The sequence below is a fragment of the Bufo gargarizans genome, chromosome 2, assembly GCF_014858855.1.
Source record: "Bufo gargarizans isolate SCDJY-AF-19 chromosome 2, ASM1485885v1, whole genome shotgun sequence".
In the NCBI taxonomy this organism is placed as follows: Eukaryota; Metazoa; Chordata; class Amphibia; order Anura; family Bufonidae; genus Bufo; species Bufo gargarizans.
Window position 1 is genome coordinate 134,347,422 of NC_058081.1, and position 17,063 is coordinate 134,364,484.

At 45.0% G+C, this 17,063-nt stretch overlaps 1 protein-coding gene across 4 annotated transcripts in view; it reads right to left on the reverse strand.

The window, feature by feature from the left end:
* TICRR (TOPBP1 interacting checkpoint and replication regulator) overlaps positions 1–17,063 on the reverse strand; it is a 66,554-nt gene that overhangs the window by 27,409 nt on the left and 22,082 nt on the right. For all 4 annotated transcript variants that reach the window (XR_006387803.1, XM_044279474.1, XM_044279475.1 and 1 more), the window contains exons 5-10: positions 14,700–14,829; positions 14,312–14,445; positions 11,642–11,827; positions 10,992–11,143; positions 10,815–10,912; positions 10,642–10,735 (exon numbers count right to left, since the gene is read on the reverse strand). Coding sequence is in view for 3 of the 4 variants with exons in the window: in XM_044279474.1 (XP_044135409.1) it covers positions 10,642–10,735; positions 10,815–10,912; positions 10,992–11,143; positions 11,642–11,827; positions 14,312–14,445; positions 14,700–14,829 (794 nt within the window). In the remaining variant the exon portion in view is untranslated. The remainder of the gene's footprint in view (positions 1–10,641; positions 10,736–10,814; positions 10,913–10,991; positions 11,144–11,641; positions 11,828–14,311; positions 14,446–14,699; positions 14,830–17,063) is intronic.

Below are 17,063 nucleotides of genomic sequence, written 5' to 3' on the forward strand. Positions count from 1 at the left end.
AACATGTCCCAAACCAAAGAGAGAGTCATACAAAAACCACAGAGAAAACCGGAAGCTGAACTGAAAATGAACCAAAGTGGGTAGGATCTCTCAGGGCAGATGCCACAAACTGAAAATGTAGAGAACCCACCACGAAGCAAGGGAGGCAATCACCGACCTGAGGGACTCCATTGGAAAGTGGCGGACTCTGACAAACTGGTTGAGGGCCTTTAGATCCAGGATGGTGCGTAGCAACTGGTCCTTCTTGGGAACCGTAAAGAGGTTAGAGTAAAACCCTTGAAAACGTTCCGAGTTTGGGACTGGAACAATGACTGAGAACGAAGAGAATTAATGGCCTGAAAAAAATTGGCCGCCCCTTGCGGGTGACCTGGGTGGAGACTGGAAAAAAAAACAACCCGATGGGAGGGCGGAAAATTATATTTTGATTCCGAAGGAAACCTCCCGAACCCATGCGTCATCCACGCTTGCCTGCTAGACTTCTTGAAAGACAAGCAAGCTCCCCCCCCACTTGAGAGGGGACACAGTCAGGCAGAGGTAGTCTTTGCAGGCTGTGGCTTAGAAGGCTTGGGTCTAGCGTGCCAGAAGGGCTTGGCCTGGAAGGAAGGCCTAGGTGACTTTGTCTGAGCTGGAGGAGTCCCAAAAAGAACGAAAATTCCGCGACTGCGAAGCCGACCCAGGAAGGCGGCGGCGATTTTAGGGTATTAGAGAACTTTTTTTCTCCCGTTGCCTCGGAAAGGAGTTCCTCTAAGCGCTTCCCAAAGAGTTTACCACCCAGAAAGGGAAGAGAGAAGATAGCCTTCTTGGAAGCTGCATCTGCCACCCAGGTACAGAGCCAGACCATGCGGCGGATGGCCAAGGAGTTAGCGGCTGCCCTGCTAGAGAGGCATGCCGATTCCATGGAAGCATCACAGATATACTGAGATGCTTCGAGAATTTGAAAGGCGAGGGCGGGGAGCTTGCCTTGAGCAGAATCCTGGGGTAAGGACCGGATGAGCTGTTTTGCCCAGACAACGCATGCATTAGCCACCCAAGACGCAGCAAAAGCTGGACAGACAGCAGACCCTGCTGCCACAAAAACAGATTTGGCTAAAGAGTCGACCCTCTTGTCAGAAGGATCCGACAATGAAGCCGCATCAGCCAAAGGAAGGGTGGCCTTGGCTAGGCTCGCCACTTGGGGATCTACCTGAGATGGCACTGACCATAGGTTGATAGACTCCTCTACAAAGGGGAAGAGGGTGTCCGAAGCCTTGGAGAGTTGAAGGCGCCTATCAGGGTGACGCCACTCCTTGGTCAGGAGTGTGTTGAGGTCCGCATGGTTAGGGAAAACCAAAGCGGGTCTTCTGGAACAGTGGAATGACACGGATTCCTGGACCGAGGAGGAGGGTTCCTACTGCACTCGGACTGCCTTTATGAGGTCCTGCATGGCCGCAGACATAGAAGTGCTCTGCTCAGATCCGGAATCAGAGTCAGGTGTCCCCAGGAGCGGCAGAAACGGCAGAAGAGGAAACTTCGCCCATTTCAGACTTCTCCAGGGAGTGAACCGAGGAAGCTGAGGATGAGCGGGAACCGGCTGAGAGCACTCAAGGTCGCTTACGGGACCTGGTGTCAGAGAGAGAGCATGCCCCGTCCCTGGGGGGATCCCTGCGGCCGCAGTTTGGGCAGGCAAGCGATCAAGTGACTAGACAAGTTGATTGGGAGAGGCTGGCAGGCATCCCTATGGCTTGGGACAGGGAAGCGGCCCATTCAGGAGGGACCGACAAGGAAGAGACGGCCGGGGCTTATGGGAGGGTCTGAGACAAGGCACTGCGCGCACAGATGGGGTCAGGCTGACCACACGGTGTCTTTTTATGCCAAGTGGAACATGCAAAATACGTGACTACCCCAAAGGGGGGGGGGGCCAGACAAATGCGGCCTAGTGGGATTTTTAATTTATGCAGCAGCCCAGACTGAGCGCTTCCGACAATCGAGGGGGACCAGGTGCCGTCCGGAGGTGCCATAAGGGACCCTAGGATAAGAGACGCCCGTGCAGGGAAGCTGGAGGCCAGGAAAGAGTTTGGGGCCGTAAAGCAGGCTGGGAAAAAGCGCGGCCTAGTCCCAGCAAGAACTGGGGGCTGAAGGAGCGGGGAGACGTGTCAGGTACAGGGGAAGAATCTGGAGAAGAACGGCAGGCAAGCAGTGAGCAGAGGCCGGGACTAAATTAAGGGAATAGGCCAGAAAGAGGATGGTTTGAAAATACTCACCATCTTCAGGCGCCGGAAGGTCACCCCTCGGCAGACTCAACATTGGCAGATCTGGTGACTGGCATAGGTACCGAAGCAAGCGCCCGCAGGGGGTGCAATTAAAGTGGTGTCCCACGATGGAGCCCCATCCTGCAGCAGGCCGAAACCTGCAGAAATGAAAAAAATAGCAGGACCTGCGAAAAATTAGCAGGTCATGTCTCCTACGGACACTAGGGAAAAAAAAATAAAAAAAAATAAATAGCTAGCTTCTGCGTGTGCAGAGGGTACAGCCTAGATGGGTGGAGCCAACACTTTTCTTTCTAGTGTCAGCTGGGCATATACCCATGGTGCTCTGTCCCTCAATGCCATTCACGAGAAAAATGCTACCACAAACAGTTTCATATTTCCCATAGATCTTCAGATAAAAAAATTAAATAAAGCTGCTTCCAGAAGTTACTACAAAAGGTGCAGATGCCAACCACCACGCAGAACATGAAAGTACAAAAAATTATATAATAAAAAATAAAAACACACACCAAAAAAAAAGCTTGTTCACCACCTGGGGGGAGTCTCTTGCAGAACCTTCAGCGTGATCGGATCTGAGCAGGGAGTCATACTTCCCTGATCTCTGTTACTGGGTTCTGGCTCCTTTGCCAACCCTAGGCTGCTTTAGCTCTCAGGTCTCCCTGTGACAACATCCAGTGCAGTGCCGGTCATGTGGCCACGTCTCCCATCCGTCATGTAACTGAATCATTTGATGTTGACAATGGGAGACCCAAGAGCCACAGCGGGAGTGAAGGAGTAGGAAGTCAGTAACTGAGATAAGGCAAGTATGACTCCCCCCGCAGATCTGGTCATGCTGTCAGGTCTGCCCTAGAGATTAACAACCCCTTTAACCACCTCCCGACCGCTGTACGCACCGATGCGTCCGGGAGGTGGTTGTTTAGTTCCTCCTGGACGCATCGGCGCGTCCTCTCGCGAGACGCGAGATTACGTCACAGCCGGCCCGCGCATGCGCATCGCGGGCCGGGATTTCGCAGAAGACTATTTCGTCAGCAGCCTGCCGGCCACGATCATTGGCTGGCAGGCTGCTGATTTTAAAAAAAAAACAATCAGCAGCCATATAACCCCACATATTAGTAAATATGATGGGGTTATATGGCTGCTGTGCTCCTCTGCTCCTTCTTTTGGTCGGTTGGTTCCAGCAGAGGAGCACATCTACTGTGAGTACCCACCACACCACATTTAGCCCCCAGATCACCCCAATTAACCCTTTGATCACCCCTTTTATCCCCCCCTGTCAATCACTAGTGAAAGGAAAAAAGTGATCAGTGCAAACTGTCACTTTTTTTTCACTGTTATTGACCGTTAGGTTTTAGGTATAGTTTAGGTCCCTTGGTTAGGTAGTTAGCGATCAGTTAGCGCCCAGCCCACCGCACCGCAGTCCGTTATTCGCTGATTAGCGTATCGCTAATCAGCATTTGTACTTTTATAGTATCTGAAAGTGATCAAAACTGATCACGGTCAGATCTATAATAGTACTAGTGTCACTTTAGTTCGCCCTCCACCCAAAACGCAGTGTTTGCCCGATCAGGCCTGATCGGTCGCCCACACGTGCGTTTGCCCACGCCCGCCCCACCGCAGTGACAAAAAAATTTTTTTTTTTTGATCACTGCACATTCACTTTACACGCACTGCGGCGATAAAAAAATCAGTTTTGATATTTTTTATCAACCGCAGCGGCCTCCGGTACTTCGCTAGCCTCCCATTTGTAAGACAGGCTTGCTTTTTTTTTTCTTGGGTAGTCTCAGGGAATACCCCGAAATTTAGTTGCCCACATGTCTAACAGGGGGTATTCTTCTGAAGAGGCCTACAGGCTTCTGACCCAGTCGGATGAGGAGTGGGAACCCTCATCTGATGAATCCAGCGGGTCAGAATACGAACCTGTAGAAAGCAGTGGCTCTCTGACCCAAAGTTCGGACGAGGAGGCTGAGGTCCCTGATAGCACCAGGCGTACCCGGCCCCGTGTCGCTAGACCGCAGGTTGCGCAGGATCCGCTTCAAGAGCAGCAGAGTGGGGCTGGTGCTGTCGGATTACGTGGTGAGGCATACACCAGCAGCCCAGCCCTTCCTGGACCTAGTACCAGCACTGCCGTACAACCTGGTGAAGTAGCGAGCACCAGAAGGGCAGTTGAAGCTGGTACGATGGCACGTGCAGTAGTGACCCCGTCGCAGCCACCGCAAAGACGTGCCCGTAGAGCCCCTAGAATCCCAGAGGTGCTGGCAAACCCTGATTGGCAGTCCCCAACTTCAGCCGCACCCGTAGTTTTCCCTTTCACCGCCCAGTCTGGAGTTCGGGTTGAGACAGCTCAGATCGATTTGGCCCTGGGATTTTTTGAGCTGTTCTTGACTGCGGAGCTTTTAGACTTAGTCGTGGCAGAGACAAACAGGTATGCCACACAATTTATCACCGCTAACCCGGAAAGCTTTTATGCCCAGCCTTTCCGGTGGAAACCAGTCCAAGTTTCCGAATTTAAAACTTTTCTGGGCCTCCTCCTCAACATGGGCCTGACAAAAAAGCATGAATTGAGGTCATATTGGTCCACGAACCCGATTCATCACATGCCCATGTTCTCTGCTGCTATGTCCAGGACACGATTTGAGGTCATCCTGCGTTTCCTGCACTTTAGCGACAACACCGCCTCCCGTCCCAGGGGCCACCCTGCTTTTGACCGGCTCCACAAAATTCGGCCCCTCATAGACCATTTCAACCAGAAATTTGCAGATATTTATACCCCAGAGCAAAACATCTGCATAGACGAGTCCCTAATACATTTTACCGGGCGCCTTGGCTTCAAACAATACATCCCAAGCAAGCGCGCCCGGTATGGGGTCAAATTGTATAAGCTCTGTGAAAGGGCCACAGGCTATACCCACAAATTTCGGGTCTATGAGGGAAAAGATCAGACCCTGGAGCCGGTCGGTTGCCCTGACTACCTGGGGAGCAGTGGGAAGACAGTTTGGGACTTGGTGTCACCCTTATTCGGCAAGGGGTACCATCTTTATGTGGACAATTTCTACACAAGTGTGGCCCTCTTTAGGCATTTGTTTTTAGAACGGATTGGCGCCTGTGGTACCGCGCGAACTAGTCGCGTGGGCTTCCCCCAACGGCTCGTTAGCACCAGTCTTGCAAGGGGGCAGAGGGCCGCACTGTGTAACGAAGAACTGCTCGCGGTGAAATGGAGAGACAAGCGTGACGTTTACATGCTCTCCTCCATTCACGCAAACACGACAATACAAATTGAGCGAGCAACCCGTGTCATTGAAAAGCCCCTCTCAGTCCACGACTATAACCTCCACATGGGAGGGGTCGACTTCAATGACCAGATGTTGGCTCCGTATTTAGTTTCCCGACGCACCAGACGCTGGTATAAGAAGGTGTCTGTATATTTAATTCAATTGGCTCTGTACAATAGTTTTGTTCTCTACAGTAAGGCTGGGAGAACTGGATCCTTCCTCAAATTTCAGGAAGAGATCATCGCGAACCTCCTGTATCCAGGAGGTTCCGTGGCCCCATCCACCAGTGTAGTTAGCCGTCTACACGAGCGACACTTCCCCAGTGTCGTTGCTGGTACCTCAAACCGACCGCCACCCCGAAAAAAATGTCGTGTCTGTAGCAGGAGTGGAATAAGGCGTGACACCCGCTATTTCTGTCCTGACTGTCCCGACCACCCTGCCCTATGCTTAGGGGAGTGTTTCCGAAAGTACCACACACAGGTACACCTAGCATAGGGATCATCTCACCAGGATAGGCACACAGGGCTATTAGGGCCCATTCACTCACAGCTGCTGCAAACGTCTCCTTTCACATGGGACAAAGTGCATAACGCACTTCGCCACATCTTTGGGCGATTTGCGCTTTGCACATTGACCCATGGGGAAGGAGAGGTTTGTTCTATAAAGGTAAAAAAAAAAAAAAAAAACACAGGTAAGCAACAGGTTAATGTTTAGTTCCAAAAGTTAAAGTTACATGTTCTGTTCCAAAGTTAATAAAATTATTGCGTTGTGGCCTGGTTTTTTCTTTTTTTTTTTTTTTTTGTCTTTTTACCTTCCAGGTGGACCAACCGATCGACTAGCTGCAGCACCGATGTGCATTCTGACAGAAGCATTGCGCTGCTGTCAGATTACACGCAAGTCGGTGTATGCGGCGCTGCAAGACGGGATTTTCTCCTCTGCAGTGACAGATACGTTTGCCGAGGCATACGAGCTGAGGAGGAGGCGGCGTTCCTATGCTTTGGCAAGCACTTTGTATATATATATATATATATATATATAAAAAAAAATCCCGGCAATGATTTATTCATTTACATCGATTGATGCGAATGGAGAAATCTGGTTTGCCAGGGCATACGAGCTAAGTGGGTATGGATGTAGGGCGGAGCTCCTATGTCCTGGCAGACGCCTTTCCCCTCCATTTTTTTTTTTTGGGCAGAGATTTTTTCATCCACATTGATCGATGTGAATGAAGAAATCTGTGCCGTTCATTTTTTTCTTTCAGCCCAGAGGCTGAACGGAAAAAAAAATCTCATTACCTGTATGCTCAATATAAGGAGAATAGCAGAAACTCCTAATGCTGGCCATACATGTAATGATTGCAGAGACCCTCAAATGCCAGGGCAGTACAAACACCCCACAACTGACCCCATTTTGGAAAGAAGACACCCCAAGGTATTTGCTGAGGGGCATATTGAGTCCATGAAAGATTGAAATTTTTGTCCTAAGTTAGCGGAAAGTGAGACTTTGTGAGAAAAAACAAAAAAAAAAATCAATTTCCGCTAACTTATGCGAAAAAAAAAAAAAATTCTATGAACTTGCCAGGCCCCTCATTGGATACCTTGGGGTGTCTTCTTTCCAAAGTGGGGTCACATGTGGGGTATTTATACTGCCCTGGCTTTTTAGGGGCCCTAAAGCGTGAGAAGAAGTCTGGGATCCAAATGTCTAAAAATGCCCTCCTAAAAGGAATTTGGGCCCCTTTGCGCATCTAGGCTGCAAAAAAGTGTGACACATCTGGTATCGCCGTACTCATGAGAAGTTGGGGAATGTGTTTTGGGGTGTCATTTTACATATACCCATGCTGGGTGAGAAAAATATCTTGGTCAAATGCCAACTTTGTATAAAAAAATGGGAAAAGTTGTCGTTTGCCAAGATATTTCTCTCACCCAGCATGGGTATATGTAAAATGACACCCCAAAACACATTCCCCAACTTCTCCTGAGTACGGCGATACCAGATGTGTGACACTTTTTTGATGCCAAGGTGGGCAAAGGGGCGCATATTCCAAAGTGCACCTTTCGTATTTCACCGGTCATTTTTTACAGATTTTGATTGCAAAGTACTTCTCACACATATGGGCCTCTAAATTGCCAGGGCAGTATAACTACGCCACAAGTGACCCCATTTTGGAAAGAAGACACCCCAAGGTATTCCGTGAGGGGCATGGCGAGTTCCTAGAATTTTTTATTTTTTGTCGCAAGTTAGTGGAATATGAGACTTTTTTTTTTTTCTCTTTTTTCCTTACAAAGTCTCATATTCCACTAACTTGCGACAAAAAATAAAAAATTCTAGGAACTCGCCATGCCCCTCACGGAATACCTTAGGGTGTCTTCTTTCCAAAATGGGGTCACTTGTGGCGTAGTTATACTGCCCTGGCAATTTAGGGGCCCAAATGTGTGAGAAGTACCTTGCAATCAAAATGTGTAAAAAATGCCCTGCAAAATCCGAAAGGTGCACTTTGGAATATGTGCCCCTTTGCCCACCTTGGCACTGTTGGCAGCAAAAAAGTGCGACACATCTGGTATCGCCGTACTCAGGAGAAGTTGGGGAATGTGTTTTGGGGTGTCATTTTACATATACCCATGCTGGGTGAGAAAGATATCTTGGTCAAATGCCAACTTTGTATAAAAAAAATGGGAAAAGTTGTCTTTTGCCAAGATATTTCTCTCACCCAGCATGGGTATATGTAAAATGACACCCCAAAACACATTCCCCAACTTCTCCTGAGTACGGCGATACCAGATGTGTGACACTTTTTTGCTGCCAAGGTGGGCAAAGGGGCGCATATTCCAAAGTGCACCTTTCGGATTTCACCGGTCATTTCTTACACATTTTGATTGCAAAGTTCTTCTCACACATTTGGGCCCCTAAATTGCCAGGGCAGTATAACTACCCCACAAGTGACCCCATTTTGGAAAGAAGACACCCCAAGGTATTCTTTGAGGGGCATGGTGAGTTCCTAGAATTTTTTATTTTTTGTCGCAAGTTAGTGGAATATGAGACTTTGTAAGAAAAAAAAAAAAAAAAAAAAAAAATCATCATCATTTTCCGCTAACTTGTGACAAAAAATAAAAAGTTCTATGAACTCACTATGCCCATCAGCGAATACCTTAGGGTGTCTACTTTCCGAAATGGGGTCATTTGTGGGGTAGTTATACTGTTTGGGCATTGTAGAACCTCAGGAAACATGACAGGTGCTCAGAAAGTCAGAGCTGTTTCAAAAAGCGGAAATTCACATTTTTGTACCATAGTTTGTAAATGCTATAACTTTTACCCAAAGCATTTTTTTTTTGCCCAAACATTTTTTTTTTATCAAAGACATGTAGAACTATAAATTTAGCGAAAAATTTATATATGGATGTCGTTTTTTTTGCAAAATTTCACAGCTGAAAGTGAAAAATGTCTTTTTTTGCAAAAAAATCGTTACATTTTGATTAATAACAAAAAAAGTAAAAATGTCAGCAGCAATAAAATACCACCAAATGAAAGCTCCATTAGTGAGAAGAAAAGGAGGTAAAATTCATTTGGGTGGTAAGTTGCATGACCGAGCGATAAACGGTGAAAGGAGTGTAGTGCCGATGTGTAAAAAGTGGCCTGGTCATGAAAGGGGTTTCACCTAGCGGGGCTGAAGTGGTTAAAGGGGTCGCCCAGTTTCAAGATATTTACAAACCACTGCTTAGGATAGGTCATTAACATCAGATCAGCGAGGGTCCAACTTCCTGCACCCCTGCTGATCAGCTGTTTGTGGCAGCTGCTGGTAGCGAAACCACAACGGATGGCAGAAGGCTCAGTGCACTGTGGTCACTGCATAGCAGATGGAGCCTTCTGCTTTTGCTTCAGTCCACTGTGTTGCAGGGTTGTTTCGATACCAAAATGGATTCTGTTTCGATACCATAAAAAAAAAGTATTGCGATACTCTATACCATGCCAAAAAAATAAAAAAATTAAATCACACAAAAAAAATAAAAAAAGCTGCGTCCGTTGCGCATTTTATGGAACATCCGGCTCATAATCGAACAGTCCTATACAATTTTTTGGGGGTACAAAGTGACAAAAATGGCGAACCACGCAGTTTCTATAAAAAATAAAAAAATTGTTACGGCTAGGTCTGCACAATATATCGCCAAAGCAATCGCAATTAATCGCCATATCGCAATCGCCAATTGGCCGACCCAAAAATGCTGCAATTACTATATTTTTCGCTTTATAAGACAAACTTTTCCCCCCCAAAAGCGGGGGAAAATGGCAGTGCGCCTTATAAAGCGATGGTTGACTTTTTACGTGGTTGACACGGATGTATCGCCGGCCGCTATGCTGCACAGCGCGGCCGGCGATACATCAGTTACAGTGCGGGGAGGGAGGAGGGGCTGGAGGCAAGTCGTTATTTTAATGAACAAAACAAATGTTCTTTTATTTATTCTATTTTATTTATCTGTTCTGTGCAGTGCTATTAAGAAAATAGCAAGTTTTGTATTTTGTACTTTTGCAGTAATGCAAATATGTTATTTAATTTAGTAAAAGATGTTTTATTTTGAAAAACATTGTGCATTTCAGTTCTTGAGTTAAGCATAACTACATTTCAGTATTATCAGTAATTTGTGTGTGCTTTTGCCTTGAAAATCCAAGCAAATAGACCTCTAGCACAATTCCCTTAAAATATTGCATACAGTTATCGCAATTTTTAGGGCCCTAATCGCAATCGCACAAAATTCCCATATCGTGCACCTAGTTACGGCACAGCCCAGTATAAAAAAAAAAAAAAAAAAAAAATCCCGGTACTGAACTGATACTGGTATAAAAGTATCAATTGGGTATCGAAATTTCGATACCCGAGACAACCCCGCTGTGTTGTTTCTGAAGCAAATGGGAGGGTAAGCTCAAGCTGTAATATATGCCTGCACTGCCAGAGCAGACAGCATACTCATGTAAACATTGAAGAAAGTGCAGTGCTCCTACAAGCAAGGTTTCTTCAAAAGGATGATCAGTGGTGGAGCCGAATGGCACCAACCTGATGTTGATGACCTATCCTGAGGATAGCTCATCAGTATCATGGAGCCACACCAACCCCTAATAATGCACAAGCTACCTACCTCTTCAACAACTTGCTCCAGCCTATCTTCATCAGTTTGGACAGATGGACACTGTACACAAATTTCCAGTCTTAGCAATGCTTGAATTTGACATCTAAAATAAAACCACATGATTATGTAACAGAAGTGCTTTACCTAGTACTGAAAGTTGGAGCAACAGAAGATTTACTTACTCTCTAAGTTTAGCTGCTTTGTTCTGATTTTGCCCATATAGTTGTCTTATCATTTTACTGGTCTTCAGTAGAAGTTTGACCTTGTCCATGCAGTCAGACTGTAAGATATAAGAAATGCAAACAACCACATCTCCTCATGCATTTACACAGAAACAAAACCTGAAATGTTATATTCACCTCTATGTCTTTACTGTTGACTGATTTCAAGAAGGACTTGATGGTGGTTAAGGCATTCCGGACAAATGACAGCAATGAATCCTCTTCTCCAGACACCATTTTATCATGGTCCTCAATTAAAAAGGAACAAAGCTCCTCTTCGGACTTGAAACCTATATAAAATATGCTTGTTACAAATATTTAGACACATTATGAGCATGGGATACTGTATATAAAAATTTGTAAAGTTTGCTTTTATAAGTGTACCATCAAAGGAAACCAAACAGATGTGCGACCATTCTATATGGAACAGACCTTTCTCGGACACTGGACAACTTATGCCAAATGTCATATTAAAGCATTCATCAGTAACATCTGTAAACCTTTACAAAGTGACAAATACTGTTACAATCTAAAAGTTTTCGTATACATTTGTGCTACAGCACTGTCTCTCTCCTGTATGGATCATGCCACCACCATCTATATGTATGCCATACATTTCAGCAACCCAGTTCTGCCTTAAAACGTTGCAATTACTCCCAAATGTGAATACCTTGTGTGGCATTATTTCAATAAAACAAAAATCCAAATTACATCTGATCTATGAGTGCTTTCGCGCTATTGTGAATAAAATTGAAAGTATTTGAAAGAGGATGCCAAAAAAGGCTCACCTGTTGGCTTCCTTGTCTTTCCTTCAGGCTTCTCTGAAGATCTCCTCTTGGCCTGAGAACTCTTCTCAACTGGGGCACCTTCAGGTTGCAATTTCTGTGCCTTTGAATTTAATCTGGCAGCATTTAACATTTGCAATGCACGGGGCATCGTTTTCATCTTCTGTCTCATAGGAGTAGGAGGAAGACCTAAAAAAAAAAAAAAAAAAAAAAATTAATAAGCAACTCCCAGCTAACAGTAAAGTCATGAATGCACTCTCAGAACCTGGGAGCAGAGCAATTTTAGATAGTGTTTAGTAGTTGGATTACAGTGGCACCTCATCAAGATTTAAAGTGTACCTCCAGCTGTAAGCAACTTTTCATAAACATATAGGTGAATATAAGAAACTTTGTATTATATCTTATTTAAGAAAATGCTTCCTCTTATGCTACTCAGGCTCCTTTATTCCTTCTTCCCTTCACTCAGCCTCATATAGCACCTTCTCTGTCTCCATCCTCACATATAAAAGTATATGGAGAAAGGAGGGATGAGGAGGTTGCTGCCAGATAATTGGCGATTTATCCCCTAAGGGCCCCTTTACACAGGTCAATTTTGCAGGAATGGTTCCTTCTCGACAAGTGCCTGCTCATCAGTGGAGGCGACAGCTGCATTTACATGCAGCAATCTCCTCCACAGTATGGAGAGGACCTGCTGTTGGGAAGCTATTTTTGTGACTTAATGAATGATGCATTTACTAGATGAATTAGTGTTACTGTTTTTGGTAACCAGCGGCACCTTTACACCGCCAGATATTCACTAACGAGTGTTCCTATGAACACTTATTAGCGACCATCTGGCAGAGAATCGGCCTCTTGTCATAGGCCCTTTACTCTGAACAGTGGTAGATCTTTATTCAACTAGAAACTGCAGTTTGTGTGCCTATTATCCAGCAGTCTCCCTTTAAACATTCTTCTCGCCATAGACGTCAATGTTAAAAGCAGACAAGCCTATTTCTAAGATATATTATAAAACATCTTATATTCACATGCACCATCTAAATGTTTTATAATTGGAGGTACACTTTAAGGAGGATCTGTCAGCATGATCGACCCCATCAAACCAGGCAAATTATCTGGTAGATATTTTTCTCACCCAGCATGGGTATATGTAAAATGACACCCCAAAACACATTCCCCAACTTCTCCTGAGTACGGCGATACCACATGTGTGACACTTTTTTGCAGCCTAGGAGGGCATTTTTAGACATTTGGATCCCAGACTTCTCACACTTTCGGGCCCCTAAAAATCCAGGGCAGTATAAATACCCCACATGTGACCCCATTTTGGAAAGAAGACACCCCAAGGTATTCAATGAGGGGCATGGCGAGTTCATAGAATTTTTTGGCACAAGTTAGCGGAAATTGATTTTTTTTTGTTTTTCTCACAAAGTCTCCCTTTCCGCTAACTTGGGACAAAAATTTTAATCTTTCATGGACTCAATATGCCCCTCACGGAATACCCTGGGGTGTCTTCTTTCCGAAATGGGGTCACATGTGGGGTATTTATACTGCCCTGGCATTTTAGGGGTCCGAAAGCGTGAGAAGAAGTCTGGAATATAAATGTCTAAAAAATGTTACGCATTTGGATTCCGTGAGGGGTATGGTGAGTTCGTGTGAGATTTTATTTTTTGACACAAGTTAGTAGAATATGAGACTTAGTAAGAAAAAAACAAACAAAAAAAAAAAATTCTGCTAACTTGGGCCAAAAAAAAATGTCTGAATGGAGCCTTACAGGGGGGTGATCAGGAAGTCTATATGGGTGATCACCCGCCTGTCATTGATCACCCCCCTGTAAGGCTCCATTCAGACGTCCGTATGTGTTTTGCGGATCCGATCCATGTATCTGTGGATCCGTAAAAATTATACGGATGTCTGAATGGAGCCTTACAGGGGGGTTATCAATGACAGGGGGGTGATCAATGACGGGGGGGTGATCAGGGAGTCTATATGAAGTGATCAGGGGTTCATAAGGGGTTAATAAGTGACAGGGGGGGGGGGGGGGGGTGTAGTGTAGTGGTGTTTTGTGGTACTTTACTGATCTACCTGTGTCCTCTGGTGGTTAATCCAAACAAAAGGGACCACCAGAAGACCAGGTAGCAGGTATATTAGACGCTGTTATCAAAACAGCGTCTAATATACCTGTTAGGGGTTAAAAAAAAAAAATCACATCTCCAGCCTGCCAGCGAGCGATCGCCGCTGGCAGGCTGGAGATCCACTCGCTTACCTTCAGTTCCTGTGTGCGCGCGTTCACAGGAGATCTCGGGTATTGCGAGATGATGCGCAGATGCGTCGTTGAGCGCCCAGCTGCCGCCTCCAGACCGCAGATCTGCGTTAGGCGGTCCGGAGGCGGTTAAGGTGATGTCTTATGAAGACAAAAATTTGTCAAAAAATACATCTATTGTGAATTATGTGCAAGCTATTCAAATTAGTGTCTCAAAAGCCCATGAGCACAATCTGGCACTTCCTAAGTTTCAGCACAGAAGGCTCAGATTATGTAGAAAGGTTTATGGTGGCCCCTGTGCTTTTGGAGAGGGCTTGCGATACCCAACATTCCTGAACTTTTTTCCACTTTGGTGAGTAAAGTGAAGAACTCTGGCTTTAAAAAAAAAAAATATAAGACTGACAGGAACTTACGCTTCTTTTGGTTCTCCCCTTGTATTGTAGTGCCAGACTCATCAGTTTTCTTCTGGTAAATTTCAGAGAGGCAATGTGCTACTTCTTGGTCACTTTTCTGGTCATCTTGATCAAAAGATGCTGCACTTATCAACCTGAAATTTGAAAATAAAAAATAAACTAATATCTTCAAAGCCTAGAACTCTAGCAGGGAATAGCCTGCCGGATCTAAAAGAGTTAGTGTGAAACTAGCCTAATGGAAAAATATAACAGACCCAACAGCACGCAGCAGACATTGCTAGGTAAGTAGAACAGTGGCGTTGGAGATTCACATGGCCAGATACCAGTCACACCATCGACCAATAACCATGTATTAAAGAGACAGAAGTGGATCTGATAGTTTTCTTACCGAAATGATTCCATCAGATTACTGCTGGCACCAGACAGTCCAGATAATGGGTACCACCTTTCAATAGCAGAGGAGCTCCAGTGACTACTCTGAGACAGTTCTTGTTTAATCCACTCTGGCATTAAGACTTCTGGAAAAAAAAAAAAAAAAAAGTGGTTTCAAAATAAAAAAATCATAAATTCATGTTTTAACAATATCCCAAGTAACAATTAAAGGAACAGTATGGCAACAGTTTGCACCTTGCCCATACCAACTTGAGAATACATCAATGATTTTTTTTTTTAAACTGTAAATTTTTATTAGTTTTCCAGAATAATAAAAATGTAAAATAAAATACATAGAGTAAAGGACTGTTAAGTAAGGGCTGTAGCTCAGCGGGCGCCTGATGACCTTCATCCCTGCACTGCGCCAAACAGTTGTGAATAACTCTACACATCTGGACCTGACAATCAAAGTGGTGGGGTGTGGCATGTAAAGAGTGAGTGGTGCAATGGCAATGTCCTTGTTGCACCGAGGGACTTCTTTACATTTGATTAAAAAGCTGCTCTCTGCAATAAGACCACAGAGGGACATAGGAGGAAGAGCATTAGATTTTAGCTGGCAAGGGCTCATCAGACATGCAAGCTGGTTTTAAATAGGGTGGATTTGATGACAGATTCCTTTCAATACAGTAAATAAGGATATTATAACAGTAATGAATGTAGGTGAACCATAGAGCAAAGTTGTGTATTTTTTTGTGGGGGGCATAATGTTTTAAAGTTTTCCAGGATTATCATATTAATGAACTATTCTTAAGCATTATGACCACTGATTGAATGCAGGGTGGTCGTAACCATGGATACGAGCCATGTATAATGTGATAGAAAAATGATTCCAGCCAGCAAAGGCAGCAATATGGTCAACCACAATACATTAATAAGAGCATCGTATTAACTTTCTCTACATGATAAATGCCATTTGCTGAAGAGGCACAACCCCTTTAAGGTCACAACATTAAATTGAGTTCTTGAACAACATCCTGCCCAACACCTTTTTTGGAGTTGAGTAAAAAAGGTATCCGGTAATGGGACTGAATTGGTGTGGCAAAGATAATGTAGTGGGAAAGATAAGGTAGGTTACCAAATTCCGATAAGGATCCTTGTATTGCAGGGACAGAGACCCCAGGGTCTTTAATTAGAGGGAACATAAGGATTCTGCAGGAGGGTCCATAATTAAAGGGGTTATCTGAAACACACAGGGATCCTGTGTGGCTGTCACCTTCTGAAATCACATGCTGTACATTTGGCACATGGTCCCAGCCTGAGGTTAGAACCCGAAGCACATGCGAGTCAGAATCTCTCACAAGATTCATGTTTGTGCAGGCTGGGATCATGTGCCCAATGTACAGCACCTTCTGGAAGTGGTAGCTGCACGGGATCCCTTGACCAAGGTGTTTTCTCATTCGCAAATTTAATCATGTAACATACACCCTCGCTAGACTAGCAAAAACGAATCATCAAAGAAGAATTTAGCAGGATATATCACATTTCATGGATAAAGGGTACGTGCCAATTAACAGAGGTAACGAAGAAATGTTAGCTACCATTATTACAGACATTGGCTAGGTACTGTATTGGGTTTGCTGGCGAATTAACACTAACTGATACAGGGCTCCAGACCAAAAAAAAAACCACACACGTCTTACCTAGGGTTGTCACTATACCAAAATTGACTATTTTGATACCATAAAAAAGTATTGCGATACTCATACCACGTGAAAAAAAAATAAACCACCAAAAAAAAAAGCCACGTGCATTCCAGATTTTATGGAACGTCTGGACCATAATAGAACAGTCCTAACCTAATTTTTGTTGACAAGGTGACAAAAAAAAAAAAAAAAAAAAAAGGCAAATTGCACTTTTTTTGCGCCACCAATGATTTTACTTTACAATACTGTGGTTGGGGGGGGATGCACTGGGTTCCCATACCGACACCCAGCCTCTATGATTGCACGCTGCGATCCGCCGCTATTAAACCCTCAGATGCCCCACCTGGGGGGGGGGGGTTGTTTAATAGCGGCGGATCGCAGCGCGCAGACAGAGGCCGGGTGCGGGATATGTCCGGCACCCGCAGCCTGCGTTTGTATTCAGCATAAACGATATTCATTGGTGGTGCAGTGGCCATAGCCCCTCCCCTCCTCCTGCCTGCTATCACCCCATTGGTACTGCCTCCTTCTCCCCTGTGCTGTTGAGAAGAACATGGCAGGCGCTGACAGTAGCAAGTGCAATGTCAGTAATGTGAAAGCAGCAGAGGTCTAGGTGCAAATGGCGACAAGACTACAAAGTCTTGTCGCCATTTAGCAATTCTAGGTCGCATTTGCGACCA